Genomic DNA, 17,427 nt, shown 5'->3' with positions numbered 1-17,427 from the left:
CTCATTCCTCAACTCCCCCGAGGACCACAAAGAGCGTGATTGACATACAGAATGACAGTGAGGGTATGTAAAGGTCCTGCTAATTCCAGAAATTTGCGCGTGATCATCGGTCCCTTGCGCAATGATTATGATATAGTTATCCTGCGCGATTCCCGGCCTCGAGCCTTCGGGACAATAATTGTGAGAATGCCATCCTTGAAGGCAGCAGTGACGGAATCTTGTTCGACAGGATTAGGGAAGCTAAACCGTCGAGAGAATTCGCCAGTACTGCGCTCGGAAAGCCAGTACTTAGAGCTATCATTATCCATCTTGCTGATTGCGCTTTCATTGTCTTGCTCGGCAGCGGTTTGCTTGATATCATCCTTAGCGTTATTTCCGTTAGCTGACATTGCGATACTAACCTTGGCGGCGTCCATAGTGATATTGCCTGCTGCTTTCCTGGTTCCTGTCGTCGGAGGAGTACCGACAGTATAATGCCGTTCAATCTTGCCTTTAACAAGGAGGGCTTCTGGCCCGATGAATTCGACTTGGACATCCTCTTTGCTTACACCAGGAAGCTCTCCATGAAGCTCGTACGAGTCCTTTGTTTCACGAAAGTCGAACTTCGGCTGCCATGGAAGCGTTTTTGCGCCAAGACCGTAGCTGCTTAACTGTCCATTGTAGCTATCAAAGTCGTCAAGGAGCCGGAAAAGAGGAAGAAACGAGGAGTCATCCCTCCGGAAACCGCGAGACAAAGACATCGTGCGATTCTGTGATGACAGAGGTGGGAGGATCGTTGCAAAGTGCCCATACGAACGAGGTTCATAGCCTCGTTAGCTCCTGGGCCGTTCTTTTCTCTCAAGTAGACGGGGAGTAAACGACATTTCACCATCATCACCCCCTAATCACTCACAGTGTAAGGATTGACATGCCAGACCTGGGCAGAAGATGGTGCGTTTCCCAAATCTGTCAGGCCATGGTCACACCACCCCACAAGCCACGAATTTCAGCTTTGTCGACCGGCTGCGGGTTCTCGAGAGCTGAAGTCGATTGAGTTTTCCAAAACTTATGTTGACTACCTGCCCTAACAGTGCAGCTGCTGGCCTGCCGATCATATGTTTCCATACTAGAAAGGCAGCCAGCATTTTGCTGCTGCGTCGCGGAAACACAAAGGCATACCTTCGTTACACGGGAGCCACACCCCCAGGTCATTCGGGGCAGCCTTTCACTAGATCAGTCAAGGAAACCTACCCAGCTTTTGATCAGCTGCTAACAAAAAGTTTGCTGAGCCACCGGCGGCCAAGAGCGAAGAGGGTAACTGCCCACGCTCTGACGTGGGGCTCGGTTATCCCATATAGTGTACGTCCCCCATGTGACAGAAAGATCTGAGTGTGACTCCTTTTGATTGTTCGAAGTTGAACTTCCTCGCGAAGGTAAACTCCAGTTCCCTAATTTGCTTTATTGGGTCGCTTTATTGGGTCTTTTCTAGCATCGACTGCTGTTCGGCAGCCCTCTGTGCTGACACACCGACCTTCCAGGGTTCATGCCGACCGGTTTTGCATAATCGGAGCCAACCATTATCTCTAAAGAGCAATACTCAACATCACTTGGTAAAATGGAAAGAAACCACGCGCCGTTTGAAGGCAGTGCAGACCACGAAGTGTTTAAGGTCACAATAACGCGCGAGCTCCAAACGGACCCAGACCCAGTCGCTCTCGCAATTCTTATCGGAGAAATGACCTCAGAAATGCTTGTGTCAACGGCCCCAAAATGGTACAGAGATCCAGCGAAATCAACAGGCAGATTTCAATTCTCCATTGGGGCTTTAGACGTAATGTTTGACGAGGTAGAAGGGCATTACGCCTTGAGTGTCACGTGGATACTTTAGCCTGGCAATGCTGTAAAACTGGGTACTTGTAGGCAGTTAGAGGGGAAAGTCATGCATATATTGTCGGGAAGGAAGGTGCGGTGAGTAAATGTTGCCAGGGCCGTAGTACTGTACATCCTTCATGTCCCGACACTAGCCACCATATGCGTACCGCAGGTTACCTTGGCATGGTGAGACTTTAGGCAAGTCTTTCGGCACTCATGAGAGATCCGTCGTGTCTCCGGTTGGACTGCGTGCGAGGCTGGTATGTTTAACAGAAACACACAATTGTTTTTCGTGAGAAGCGCCAACACTGCAGCATATCCGCCTCCAGCAGTTTCACCAACCGTCAATGCGCAACCTCCTGGTATTAGCCCAACCCTGTGATACGAAGGCTGCGTCGTCAAGTGACCACTGCTTAATTGACTTTGACCTGTGCTAGTGCTATGGGCTGGCTTCTGCGAGGAACTCATCACACTCTCTATCGCCGCTACATGAAGCTGAAGGTGAACGGCGGAAAATGCACCAAGTAGGACAAAACGGCGACCGGAGCACAGTTTTCCTTGGTTCATGGTTTGATGCGAGGTTGTATTACAAACTTTGTCAGACAGCGACCGGTTGTTGGCCCGCTCCGAGTCGACGTCATGCCAGGTCCGCCCACCATTCCGGTCAAGAACACTCGCACAGACCTGGCCACAGGGCACATCTCGTGGTAAATTTATGTATGTACGCCAAGAGCCCGGGTATATTAAGCCAAATTCTGGCCCATTTTGGGCTCTCAGAACTGTGGAACATCATCCGGGAGGTAACGAGACTTACACACCGGACACACGTGGCTCGGACCGAGGTGCCACGGGATGAAACACGCTGAATGAAAAGGATGCCCACAAGAGATGAGACGGACGTCATCACCATCCCGTAGACTATTTTTGCAGATGGCACTGCGAATCAGTCGAAGCAGGTCAGTTCGACATGACGCGTCTGGTCTCGACATGACAGAATGCGTGGCCTACCAGACATAATACACGTCTTGGATTGTGAAACAATCTCCCTGTCCCTTAAATCTGGGGTCCAGCTTGCATTGCTCGAATGAAATCGATGGAGCCACCTTGTCTAGCCGGTTTATCTCGCGCGTCTCAGAGTATGCGCTGCTGGATGAAGCCTGATCGTCTGGGTCATCCGGCATCTCTGGCTCTTCTGGGTCCTCCAGCTCGTCAATCCTGGCGATTTTAGGATAGGCGCACCTTTCGTACGTGTTAATTGCAATATCATTGGAATCGCCCGAGCATGTCCTTACGCAGCAAGAAGTATCGCCAAGAGGAGTAGCGACGTGAAATAGATTACGAGTTTCAGCGTGGACTGCCGACCCCAGAGCAGCCACATTGACTTGACTCGGTCGCCGTTGTTGGAACTGTCCAGCATCCAGCTTGTCATTGTTGGGCGACGGTGCCGAGCACTCGTAGTGAGTATCGGAAGGCGAGGGCAGAGTCACCTCAAAAGACCGTGGAATCCGACATGGCCTTCTTTGATATTGGAAAACATCTCCACATTTCCGGGACGCCACATTGGTGGCAGCGGAACGTGTGCTACAATAGGTTTGTAGCTGTGATGACCTGACCTGACGTGATGTCATGGCATGCCGAAAGTGGCGCGCATTTCTGCAGTCGAAGAACATTGGTCAGCTTGGTGCTGGTGGATTTCAGCCCCATCTAGCTGCAAACTCTGAATGTCGCAACTACATGGAGCCGCCGCACCCATTTCATTTTAGAATGAAAGGGTTCATTAAAGTTCACTGTTTCTCTCGTTGCCCGACTCTCTGCGTGCCTTTCCATCCCCCCCAACCCATTATCACCATGCCAAGCACTGCATATTTTGACCTACCTTCGTAACTTTGCAAAGGCATGCGGCATGAGCGATTCTAAGGACACAGTGGCCTATAAAGACAAGGAGATGCGCCTCAAGCACGTGTACGGAAAGATTCCAACCAAAGGAGACCTTCTCGACCATCAGTTAGAGGTGCCCGATATTGTTTAGAGTGCTATAATTCGGGAAAACCTGACTAATCAGTTCCTGGTTTATCACAGGGAAGAAAGTACTTCGATTCTGGTGACTTTTCTCTCTCCCAGGCACACAGATCGTCGGATGCCGGCGCTGTAAAGACTGGGAGTGAGCATCCGAACCGGGAGGGTATATCTCATCCGTTTTCTGCAGTTCCGAGCTCGGGCAACATCAGTGGTACAAGCCAGAAGCAGGAGCGGGGTGGCTTGGAAACTTGCTTGGTGAGAACTGGCAGCCAACTCCGAGAGGTTGCTCGTCCTGGCGAATTTGGAGAGGCGGATCTAGTTAAAAAAGGACAATAGAGCACACAGGCTTTTGCTCACGGGTTTCTGTGCGCTTCGAGGCCGCTCTGGTTCGAGCTCGAACGTCAGACTTAACTGGTCACGAGATCCTGACAAAACAACGCTCTCATTGCAAAAGGCGATGCTCAGCGTTCGCAGCGGATTGGAGTCGTTGGACGTGACTGGCCGGCTCGGGCTCTGATGATGATGCTGCAGCGACCAGGGCAGCTCTTGTTATAGGGCTGGCTCTCAAGTTCACGAGATTTGTCGTGTCATGCTCGGTGTCAGAATTTGCTGAGGGCTTGGGCGAGTTTATGATGTGGTGCTGGGAGAAAGGGGCTAAGTTGCACTTCTGACCGTGGGAGCCGCCTCACTCCGTCTACGACCAGCGCGCCCATACCCTCGGTTATACATACCAAGGCGGACATGTCAGGATGTGTGCTATCCACATGACCAAGCTGTCGGAATTGTTATCAACGCTGACGATGACATCCAGTCCTTCCGAACAGCTCATCTCCCACTGACCTGCTGGCTTTGAAGCCGGTCATGTATCCACGCCTAAGTCGGACTGTTTCATGAGCTTCATAACCACTGTCGTTACCACGCCTCGCAAAATTCGGATGTCGTTAGGAAGCTTGAGAAAGAGCTGCAGTTCTTGGCTGGCACGCTCACTCCTCCCCTGCTCTACCCTATCCTGCTGACGTCGACTCCGATACAAATGCCACGCCCGCGAGGCGCATGGTCCGAATCAGTCGACAGGTGTATTAAACCAAGCTCATGAATTCTCCTCCACAAGTACTGTAGCTCACGCCCATCTACTCCGGTTGACAGCGGATCCAGCCCCTGCTGAGACTGCGAATGCACGTGATGGCTCTCGAGCTACCTGATGGATATTGGCATATCCAATAAGGTCGCTTTGAACTACTCGTGTTACCTTGTTTCCCTGTATAGGAAAACATTAATCCTTTATCTGCCCGCGGGCGTTGGCCATTGCAACGAAATGCCCCCACGTGATCAGCTCCCTGCTACAGTCATCTTGGTGGATGTTACATTCAATGAGACTCGGCCCATCCGCATGTGCCATAGCCCTTTCGATTGCTTCTGAAAATTCGCCGACGGTACGTGCCTGAAGGCCAAGTGCACGACCTCCACTTTCTGTGGAATTAAACGCTTGGACCAAGAGAGCGTAGTCCCAGTTTTGAATCCGGTTGTACAACCCATCGTGGATTTCGACCTCGATTGTGTAGCCCTTGTTGTTCATTAAGAGGATAATGACAGGCAGCCGATGCCGGACCATCTGCGAAACCTCTTGTGCAGTCATCTGAAAGGCACCGTCTCCGACTATGACGATGGTTTTCTTTGCTGGTTTTGTAAGCGCATATCCAAATGCAGCAGGTATGGTCCATCCGATATGACCCCACTGCATCTCGATTTCAAAATCTGTACCGCGCGGAAGCCGCAGCTGGATTCCATTGAACCAAGAGTCGCCTGTCTCCACGAACACTGCTGTATCCGGGGTTAAGAGCGATTGTGTCTGCCGAGCGGCTTCTTTCCTCGTTAGCTTCTCCTGTGGGCGGGAGGGATGCTCCAGTACAGGGTCAAGTCGGAGTCGGTTGTACTCGACCATCGTACTATCGTTCCAGCCGACTGCTTCTGCCAACCCGGACAGAAACTCACACAAGCGGACACGGCCGAAATGTTCATGTGGATTAGTTACGCTCTCCAAGTCACCGACCAACTGCGGAACGCTCGGAAGGGCCGTCCATCCAACCGTGCTATAGTCGGTGAAAACGGTCCCGATGCACAGAAGAACATCCGCCCAATTGACAATGGCGTCCGCTGCGAGTGTGCTGATCTGGCCCCAAAAGATGGGAATTGATACAGCGGCATGATGGTTTTGATACAGAGGCATGACTCTTACAGCGGCATGACTTTTACAACATCTGATTGGACCATTTCTTCCAGACCCATAGGTACCTCCCCGTGAAGGCGGTGGAGCCGGCTTGCTTAACACACCCAGACATCGTCTTTTCGTGACAGAAACCAGCATGCGCCGGGCTTGTCCAGAACATCCCGCGTGCAAGTATCAAAACAAAGGACATATTCCACAGAGATACAAAGATAAGGCCAATTCCATTACGCCTTCAAAGGAAGCTATCTACTTCTTTCCTGCCACTTCTATACAAGAAAGAATCTCGTCGCTCTCATGCGATTCCCGCCGACTCCTTCGCCTCAGCATGCTGGGTTGCATCTTTCCTCCTCTGGCTCTTTTCCCTGTAGTTTTGCCCGTCCCGAGCACACTCGGCTGGCTGCGAGTCGGGCGCTGGTTTGAGACGCTGGCCCGACTACTGGTCGCTTGGCTCGCCTCGAGCTCCATTCCAACCGGTTTCGACTTGGTCAAAGTCCGTGGTGGCCGCCTTCGCCCACACCGCGACGGGCCCTGGCTGGTCGGTTTGTTCTGCTGCCAACTGCCGGCTCCTATAGCTAGTCTTGATGGAACAACCTGTGTCGTATTTCTGGGCCTACCGCGGAGGGCAGTTGCAATCTTGGGGTCGAGAACCCGCCGGTATGGATCGTGCGAGGATGACTCGCGTAGCCGCCATCGGGGATGGACCTCCCACTTTGTGAACGGTTTGGCAGACTCTAGTTTCAGGTAAACCTTGTGGCAACAAGGTATGCCCAACTCTACCGAAACTGAGCAGTCGTCGTTGCAATCCCCGAGAGGCCTCGGGAACGGATCCTTGCCAGTCGGCATGGCCTTGCGAGCCAAGTGGTATTGGTTTTTGATCAGACCAAGGCCCTTTGATGATATTGCAGTCCGAAGTTCGCCTAGATACTCCGAGCTTGGGCCGATATAGTCGCGGGAGGTGAGCACCTCGTCCGCTGCGCAGGCATCCTTGAAGTCCCTCTCTTGGTCCTTCATCATGTCTTGCATTGCTTCGACCAGTCGATAGAGGTGACTCATGCCGTTCAAAAGGTAGCTCTTGACGTTGTTGTTGCTTGCCTCTGTGCCAGATGTGACGCGGATGCCAAAGTTGCGATACTTTCGGATGAAACAGCGTGCCCACTGAGCTCGTACAGGCATGTATGTCCTGTGGAGGTACTGCAGAATAGCCCTCTGGTCGTCGAACTCCCTGCAGAGATTTTTCCATGCCTTCTCGTGATCCTCCTCGGTCTCAGCAAACATAACAAGCTTCCACATCTCGAGCACCCCTCGATAGCTGTGAGGTATGGCCTCGGCTATCGGTGCGTTGACCAACCGTCGGTCTTTGGGGCTCAACTCAGCCTCTGGAAGTGGCCCAGTGTCTTCCCCGTCACTGCTGTCGGTACTACTGCTGCTGATATGCCTGTTGACCCACTTCTGCTTCGACTTGAGCAGGACGTTCGAATTGATATGGTGGATGCACAGCTGCTGTTGTGCATCAGGGAACTGATCATCCAGGGCGGCCTTCATTTGATCGTCGAAGTCAGTAATGATGACATCTGGTTGGCGGATAGCGTGCTGTTCTGAGAGTTGACGAATGCTCTCAGAGAGGAACTGAAAACTCTCCCGTCTCTCGTTGTAGATCAGACCGAAAGCAGCATTGAAGACGGAACCAAGACAGGTCTGCCCTGTTGCTTGGAATAATGGAAGCTTGAAGCGGTTGGTGTTGTATGTGTTGTCGAAGCTTATGACCTCGGGAAATCGCTTCCACATTTGAACACAGTAGGGGAAGGTCCAGACAAGTCCGAGCAGGCGATTCGGATCATTGTCCGCCCATTTGACGATGTAAGGGATCTCTCTGTCGTCGAAGAGCTTTATAAGTGCTCCAGTAGGCGTGTAGCCATTTAGCTTATCTCTGTTGATTAGAGATCTCGCGTTGTAGATGTCCCTCTGTGTGAAGACTGACTCGGGGTGCTGCTCCTCAACGACAGCCCGCACATCACGAGCCCGGATTCCAACCCGGCGGCTTGTCGACTCAACCGTAGCCCTGATAGGCGTAGTGAGCCTCCTGTGAGAGGGGTGGGCAGAGGGCCCTATACTGCGTTCGTGGTTGTGCTGACTGTGTTCAGGCTTGGAGTGCTGTCGCAAGAGCCACTTCCATCCTCTAACGCCTCTGCAACAATCATCCACTTACAACCACACTTCCGGGATTTGCGTTGACGGATTCCTGCGCCTTTGGTAGGCCCTGGTTCTCCGAATCGATCGCATTGGAATGAGTATCTGATCTTCCGTCCTTTATGTGAATAGGCATTCCGTCGAACAATTCCAAATCCGTGGGCTTTTGCAAAGGCATTCACCGTGTCGAAGAGCACTTCGGCGGATGGCGCTGGATCGCCTGGGATTGGTGGATTTGGGATAGGATCGGGGGTAGGCGACGAGGATTGCTGAGGTTGAGAATGTCTAGCCAGCTGTGGGGTCGATGATGCCTCGGGAGACTGAGTGGATAGCCTTGGTCGAGGGACTCGAGGCGGCGAGTACGGCGGCGGCGACTCGTATGCATCGGATGTAAGTGGTGACCAGCCCCATCTTTCTCGCCATTGGCGCACGCGTTCATATGACCGAGCAAGCTCCGTGGTCAGTATTTTGCCTTCGCCGATAACCTCACGTGCTAACGTCAAGGCTGACTTGAACTCGGCCCCCGTTGCGGACCGAGGGCTTGTAGCAGACTGCGGCGGAGAGTCGGACGCGAACGGATCTGTTTCAGGCCCAGGTATAGGGATTCTAACTCGCTGTGATCGCGGTAGTGCGGACAGGAAATCATTCGAAAGATATATCTCATGATCGAAACGGAGCTCCCACCATGGCTCATGGAGCCCCTGCGATCCGTGGGGGTGCGGCACGGTTGTGAACGAGCGCGGATAAGATGCAAAAAGATTTCCGATTGTATCTTCGTCACCTAGTCCGTAGTACTTGCCAATACTTGCGGCACTGACAGACGATTGTGGACTGTCCACGGTCATTGGCGGGCTGCAGTTGCTCTGGCGGGAGTGTCGCCGTCGTTTCAGAGGACGCGGCTCCTCCCTTGGACTAGGTGTTCGAGCTCGTTTTCTTGACTGGTGCCATGGAGTAGTACGAAGATGAGATTGACGCATTGATGGTAGTTATCACAAAGCTTCGGGTCGATGTCAAGCCTTGGGGGGGACCAGTCATGCGTGGAATCAGATGAGAGCTATTAGATGGTGTCGCATCGTCTCCAAGCGAGGGATGCTTGTGGAAATGGGTACAAACAAACGCGTCCATGGAATCTTGGTGCACTAACAAAAATGGGACTTAACCAATCAGATGTCGCAAAAGTCATGCCTGTCTAAGAGTCACGCCCGGGTAGTAAAATCGTCATGCCGCTGTATCAATTCCCCAAAAGATGAGAATGCGATGATCAATTGCCAGTTGTGGGACGAAGAAGAAAAGTCAGATTGCCTTCTTTGGACGATTGCTGTCGATTATTTTGCTGTGGTGTTGAACCTAATCTTGCACAATGACGGGTTCCACTGAGGGGGACGTTGAGTCGGCGGGGCCGGCGGGGCTGGCGGGGCAAGCGGGGCGAGCGGGGTTCGCGACACCAAGACGATCATCTCGTCTGGCGATGCCGAGTGAGAAGGGGAGCTTGGGAGGGGATGAGGCGGCCCGAGACGCGGTGAGAGCAACGAACAAGCGTGTCAGGCGATCTTCATCTACCGGTTCCGAGCCGGGGTCGACATTCGTCGTCAGGAGCGAAACCGCGGACGAGGAAAGCGAAAGGTCATTGCTATCCAAGGTACTGGGAAAACTGCAAGATCTCGAAAATGGGTCAATTAACCAACAGCGATTGATCCACAAATTGGAACAAGAGGTAGTCGACACCAAGGAAGAGCTGCAGAAGGTCCGGCAACAGCTGCAGACCCTCCAGGCGTCTGTGAACCCAACGATAAACAGCCAAGCGCAAAGCGGTCCGCGGGCGTCTTACGCAGACGCCGTGCGAACACCGCCAACGAGCCAGCCTACGAGCCCCCGGTCGCTTTCTTCGATGCGCACCACCACGTCCTCATCCACCGACACTCTGCACTGTACGATTGACACGTCCAGGGTTGAGGAGCAAAACCAGGTCGAGGCGCAGGTAGGCAACATCCGACGAGCAATCGAAACAGAAGTCAAGGTGAGGGAAGGTCACGAGGCGTGGAGATGCGCAGCAGTGATCAAGGACCCCAGGAACACAAACCGGGTGAGGATAGTGTGTCGTGATGAAGCGGAATTGCGGCGGGTGAAGGAGGCGGCGGAAAAGGTCGTGGTGCCGGGGGCGCGTGTCCTGAGGGATCAACTCTACCCGGTCAAAGTCGACAGCGTCAATCGATCGGCGGTGCTGGACAGCGACGGGAATGTTCTGACGGGAGCTGCCGAAGCTCTCGGCAAGGAGAACAACGTCACGATTGCCAAGATTTCATGGCTCAGCAAGAGAGACTGCGGCAAGGCGTACGGGTCCATGGTGATTTACGTGACCAAGGGAAGCGATGCGAAACGACTGCTCGACGGCACGTATTTCGACCTGGCCGGCGAGTCTGCCTACACTAACGTGTTTGAGCCGCGAGTCGGACCGGTGCAGTGCTACAACTGCCAGGAGCTCGGCCACAAGGCCTTCTCGTGCAAGAAGCCAAGGGCTTGCGGAAAGTGTGCGCAGCCGGGGCACGGTCACGGGCAGTGCCGGGCCGTAGAACCCAAGTGCGTCCTGTGCAACGGACCCCACGAGTCGTCCAGTCCAAACTGCCGAGTACGCAACCCGCCGAAGAATGCATAGGGACCTGCGCATCTTCCAATTGAACGTGCGAAAGCGGGACACGGTGCAGCTCGGGGTGATGAACGATGCGGACTTGAGCGGCTATGCAGTCCTCTCGCTGACAGAGCCGTACGCGCGGCTGATTGACGGCGCGGTGGTGACGGCCCCAATGAGCCACAGCAACTGGACGAAGATGGTGCCGAGCGTCGCCAATCCGGTGGGATGGCCGATCCGGAGCATGCTCTGGGTGCGACGAGACTTGGAGTCAGAGCAAGTGGCGGTGTCGTCTCCCGATCTGACTGCGGCCGTCCTCCGTCTCCAGGGCAGGCAAGTCCTGGTGGTCTCGGTCTACGTGCAATGCAACGACGCGTCGGCCTTGCTGGCAGCGGTACGAGAGGTCAGTAACCTGATCTCACGCTTTCGCAGTGACACAGGCGAGCGAACGGATGTGGTGGTGGCGGGAGATTTCAACCGTCATGATGTGCTATGGGGAGGCGAAGGCACGATAACGAGACGACAAGGAGAAGGCCAGCCGATCATCGACCTCATGAATGATCATGGCCTCCAAAGCCTCCTGCCGCGCGGCACCAAGACGTGGCAGGGACCGAAGCCTGGGCTGGAAAGCACGATTGACCTGGTGCTGGTTACGGAGGAGCTGGCGGAGGAGAGGGTCAAATGCGCCATATACCCGACCGAGTATGGATCAGACCACCGGCCCATCCAGACGGTATTTGGCATTGACGCGCCCTGCCGGGATGTCGAGCCGCGGTTCCTGTTCAAGAACGCCCCCTGGAAGGCGATCCGCGACAGGATTTCGAGGGAGCTGAAGTTGGTGTGCTGGCCGGCCTGGGGTCTGCAAGGACAGACTGACCGGTTCATGCGCATTGTGAGCGAGGCAATACAAGATCTAACACCGCGAGCACGGCCAAGCCCATATGCGAAACGGTGGTGGACGGTGGACCTGACCCGGCTTCGGCAGATCTACACGTTCTGGAGGAACCAGGCCAGGGCCCGAAGAAGGGCGGGCTCGCCAGCGCAGGAGCTGGAGAAGCAAGCCAAGGAGGCGGCCAAGGAATACCATGACGCTGTGCGGAAGCAGAAGCGGCAGCATTGGGAAGAGTTCCTGGCCGAGGACGGCAACATCTGGAAAGCGTCCAAATACCTGGGGACGAGGGGATCCGCGAGCCTGGAGGAGAAGGTACCGCCTCTCAAGAAGGAGGACGGAACGACGACGATGGGCCGGCAGGATCAGGCAGAGGAGCTTCTCCGCACCTTCTTCCCGCCGCTGCCGACGCAAATCGAGGCCGAGCCCGAGGGGTCGCAACGACCACCGGTGGCGTGGCCGGAACTGACCATGGAAGAGGTGGAGAGGAAGGTGATGGCCGCGAAGCCGTGGAAGGCGCCCGGGGACGATGGCCTGCCGGCGATGGTGTGGAAAGAGCTGTGGCCGGTGGTCAAGGAACGCGTGCTGCACCTGTTCCGACTATCGCTCCGAAGCGGCGAGCTGCCTGAGCAGTGGAGGAGCGCGAGGATCATCCCGCTAAGGAAACCCGACAAGGATGACTACACGGCGGCGAGAGCCTGGCGACCAATCTCCTTGCTCTCAACGCTGGGCAAGGTGCTAGAGGCGGTGGTGGCGGAGCGAGTATCGTATGCGGTCGAGACGCATGGCTTGCTGCCGGCCAACCATTTCGGCGCGAGAAAGAGGCGCTCAGCGGAACAAGCGCTCCTCCTCCTGCAAGAGAACATTTACAGAGCGTGGAGGATGGGCAAGGTGCTCAGCCTGGTGAGCTTTGATGTCAAGGGAGCATACAACGGCGTGTTCAAGGAGAGGCTGCTGCAGAGGCTAGCGGCGAGAGGTCTGCCTGGGGAGCTGGTTCGGTGGGTAGACGCGTTCTGCTCCGAACGGACGGCCAGCATTGAGGTCAACGGGTACCGTTCCCCCCAGAAACCGCTTCCACAGGCGGGCTTGCCGCAGGGGTCTCCGCTGTCGCCAATCCTCTTCCTCTTCTTCAACGCGGATCTTGTGCAGACGAGCATCGGTACGACGGAGGGCGCGATCGCCTTCGTGGACGACTACTCGGCCTGGGTGACAGGGAAGTCAGCGGCGGCGAACCGGGCCGGGATCGAGGCCATCATCGATCGAGCCCTGGCCTGGGCCAGGCGGAGCGGTGCGACTTTCGAGAGCAACAAGACAGCCGTTATCCACTTCACGAGATCGGCTAGACGGGGCAGCCAGGGCAGCTTCGTGGTTGATGGACAGACTGTTCAACCGAAGGACACCGCCAAGGTGCTGGGAGTGGTGCTGGACGCGGAGCTCAGATACAAACAGCACATCGCTGAGGCAGCTGCCAAGGGCCTATCTGTCGCCATGCAGTTGAAGAGACTCCGAGGCTTGTCGCCGCGGGTGGCCAGACAGCTGTTCACAGCTGCCGTGGCGCCGGCCATGGACTACGCCTCCAACGTGTGGACACACGCTTGCGGGGAGAGGGAGACGGCCTGGTTAAGCCAAGCACAAGCAGTCGGAGCGCAGGCCGTGACTGGAGCGTTTGGAAGCGTCGCCACGGTCGTGGCTGAGGCAGAGGCGAACATTGAACCAGTGCTTCAGCGGCATACCAGGGCTGCCGCCAAGACGTGGACTAGCCTACGCACCCTTCCGAGGGAACACCCGCTGGCGAGGCTGAGCATGAGGATATGTCAGCGGTTTACGTCGCCGATGCAGAAGATGGCCATGCGGTATAGGGACGGAGCAGGAGAACGGCTGGAGGTGATACAAGAGTTTGCCATGGCACCGTGGCAGAGCCGGATCCGCGTCGTGTGCGACGTGGACCGAGACGAAGCAGCGGAGGCTGCAAGAGCGGCCCGCGGCGTGGTGATCTCGACGAGCTCTTCGGAGAGGCGAGGAATGGTGGGTATGGGGGGCTACGTGGAGTATGTGACGGCAAAGGGCAAGAGAGATATGTTGGCCCGATTCTCGGTCACGCTAGGCCCACGTGAGGATCTGAACCCGTACACGGCCGAGCTGGAGGCAATGGCATGGGCATTTCGATACGTGCCGGTGAAGCTGCCGCACAGGAAGGTGGTCATCGTCAGCAGCAACAGGGCAGCCGTTCAAGTGGTGGGACAGCCTCGACAGCAATCCGGGCAGCGCGCAATCCAAGAGGTTTACAGACTGGCGAGGCTGCCACGTCTGCAGGATGTGCCTGTGTCCGTGCTCTGGGTGCCGGCAGGCCATGAAGGCTTCCGCCCGGGTGCGGTGGCCAAGGCGGCGGCCCGCGAGGCTACGGAGGAAGGGTGCGTTCGGGAAAGAGCAAGCTATCAAGCACGAGCCACGAGAACGAGGCTGCTGCTCGGCCAACAGCAACAGCAGCGGCCAAGAATACCCATCGGGGTAGGACGGTATTCGCAACGTATTGACACAGCGCTTCCGGGCCAGCACACGCGGGCCATCTACGACACTCTCAACGCCAAGGAGTCCAGGATACTGATACAGCTACGAACAGGAAAGTGCAGGCTCAACAGGTACCTGCACAGCATCAGGGCTACAGGGACGGACCAATGCAGCTGCGGCCAAGCACCGGAGACAGTCGAGCATTTCCTATTTCGCTGCAGGCGCTGGAACTCGGAAAGAGAAGGCATGATACGGTACAATCGGACTAAGATGGGGAACTTGTCTTTCTTCCTGGGAGGCAAGTCTGGATCGGATGGCGAGCGATGGCAGCCTGACATGGCGGCTGTCCGAACGACGATCAAGTTTGCAATGGCAACAGGAAGGCTGGATGCAGACATGTGAACAGGCGGATCTGCGATGAATTGGACAACTGGACAGGAACCAAGTGCGTAACATCCTAGTCGCGCAGCCTCGCACTGACCGACCAAGCTCCAGCTGCCGATGATGGGACGCTGGGCACTCGGGGGGAATGACCTCAGGGCAGGACAGTCAGATCGCGGAATGAGGCTGCAGGGGCCAAGGAAGGAAACAATTGTTGGGCTTTAGGTGTACGGCTTTTATGGCAGAATGAGCAAATAGCCTCTCGTTATGGCCCTTTAGGGATAATCCCTCCGGGCGTAAATAAAGTACATTACATTACATTCCCCAAAAGATTCCTGCAAATTGAGCATGGTCCTCGGGGAAAGAACCTTTCGCCGCTGGTTGAAGCACAACAGCGCAACCGATGGCTTCTGCCAGGCGTAGAAGCTCTTTCTCAGCTCCGCCCCTGCGAACCTTTGGACCAACGAGAATAACAGGTTTCAGCGTTGATTTAAGAAACTCGACCGTGCTAACAATTGCCGCCGAGAGAGAAGACCGATCACTTCGGATCGGCTCAATGACGGAACTGATAGGGCCTGGATGGGCACATGTCTCACCGGACACATTGGTTGCTATTTCGATATATGCAGGCTTCCGCTCCTGAAGGGCCGTTCGGATGGCGAGGTCGATCAATTCCGGAGCACAGGCAGCTCGGCGAATCGACACGGCAGAGCAAGTGATCCTCCTAGCCATTTCCAGCTGGTAGGTGAAGTCATGCCTGCCGAGCGTGTGGTGCAGAAGGTGCTGATCTGCATCGTTGGTATTAGGCGCTCCGCTGAATAAGATGACGGGGAGGTCCTCCGCATATGCTCCACCGATGCCATTAAAGGCTGAGAAAGCGCCCACACTGTAGGTGACGACGCATGCAGCAACACCACGACCGCGGGCGTATCCTTCCGCGGCCAGAGAGCAGTTGAGCTCGTTGGTGCAGCCCACTCCGGTCAGTTCTGGGTGCGACTCAAGTTTATCCAGGAGTGTGAGATTGTAATCTCCGGGAACGATGAAGTGATGTCGGATTCCTATTTGAGCGAACCTTTGCGCAAGGTAATCACCCACTGTGAATAACGGCATGGTGCCACTTCGAGTTGGCTGGCGACCGCAACCAGGCGAAGGTATACGATAGTATTGACAATGGTTGCAGTAGCAAGGACTGAGCTGTTTTTCGACCGACGTGTGCGAGTACCATTGTGGATCTCCTCACTGAATTTACTTATATTCAACCTGGACTATCACGAGCTCGACGCCAAAGTGCTTCCATCACGCCATTAATTTGGGACGCCACAATCCCTAACGCCACCTACCGAATCCCACGATGTCACGCTACAATGGCGGTATGGTCGTATCCCCGACCGTGTACGATGCAATGGCCTGATACTGACTTGCGGCTGGCTTGGGCCTACCTTGTCGAGACAATCTCTTGCTTTCGACATACGGCAGACAATATAGCACGAGAACCCACACTTGGAGTCTAGGCTACTTATATCGATCGATTTCCGATAACAGCACCTTTGTCATGGGATAATCTATCCGACGACACCCATTCCTCACCATATTCTCGAGTTATAGTACGGACTTCAGTCAACATGGCTCAGTTGGAAGTTCCTGCCGAGCAGTGGGCACAGGTCGTCGAGCAGAATGGTGGTCGTAAGTGCCTTGGCAGATGTCCACAAGCTCAGCTGGCAGTCCTAACGCCTGGAAGCTCCCATCTACAAAAAGATCCCGGTACCCAACCCTGGGTCGGATGAGGTCCTTGTCCACATCTTATACTCCGGTGTTTGCCACACCGACTTGCACGCCATGAAAGGCGACTGGCCCCTCAAGCGCAAAATGCCTTTTATCGGCGGGCATGAAGGTGCCGGAGTTGTCGTCGCTAGAGGGGACCTGGTGCAAAATATTAATATCGGAGACCGCGTGGGGATCAAGTGGCTCAATAGCTCATGTCTGTCCTGCTCTTTCTGCATGCAGGGCGACGAGCCACTGTGCCCACACGCCCTGCTCTCTGGTTATACCGTCGATGGCACCTTCCAGCAGTATGCAGTAGGCAAGGCTAGTCATGTGACGCGCATCCCCAAGGACTGCGATCTGGCCGCCATTGCACCGGTTCTCTGCGCGGGGGTCACGGTTTATAAGGGCCTCAAAGAGTCTAGTGCCCGGCCGGCCGAGTACGTCGCCATTGTGGGAGCTGGTGGTGGCTTAGGAAGCCTGGCTATCCAGTTTTCAAAGGCGATGGGTTTGCGGGCCATCGCCATCGACAGGGGCGAAGAGAAAGGAACCCTCTGCAGATCCCTTGGCGCAGAAACGTACATCGACTACACCACGTCGAATGATGTGGCTGCGGACATCAAAAACGCAACTCGTGATGGCCTTGGCCCCCATTGTGCTCTCATCATTGCACCCCAAGAGGAGCCGTTCCATCACGCAACCCGATATCTTCGGTCCCGAGGCGTTATTGTCTGCATTGGTATGCCGTCAGGAGCGTACCTTAAAGCACCTATCTTTGATGTTGTTGTGCGGATGCTTTCTATCAAGGGCAGCTATGTGGGCAATCGTCTGGATGCTGACGAAGCCGTTGAATTCTTCCGCGCAGGCCTAATCAAAGTGCCATCGAAGGTGGTCCCCCTCAGCAAGCTTTCGGATGTATTTGAGTCGATGGCCGCTGGTGAAATTGTTGGTCGATATGTCCTGAACACCGCCAATTGA

General features: G+C 55.2%; 1 protein-coding gene across 1 annotated transcript; it reads left to right on the top strand.

Annotated features, from left to right (window-relative positions):
- Positions 1-16,310: 16,310 nt before the first annotated feature.
- Positions 16,311-17,427, top strand: PLICBS_004125 (alcohol dehydrogenase; the record flags this gene model as incomplete). Its single annotated transcript, XM_018328413.2, has 2 exons — positions 16,311-16,371; positions 16,427-17,427. The coding sequence occupies 2 exons, from the start codon at positions 16,311-16,313 to the stop codon at positions 17,425-17,427; spliced, it is 1,062 nt and encodes a 353-aa protein (XP_018172992.2).

The sequence above is a fragment of the Purpureocillium lilacinum genome, assembly GCF_023168085.1.
Source record: "Purpureocillium lilacinum CBS 284.36 DNA, scaffold_3, whole genome shotgun sequence".
Lineage (NCBI taxonomy): Eukaryota > Fungi > Ascomycota > Sordariomycetes > Hypocreales > Ophiocordycipitaceae > Purpureocillium > Purpureocillium lilacinum.
This window is presented reverse-complemented; position numbering and strand designations above follow the sequence as displayed.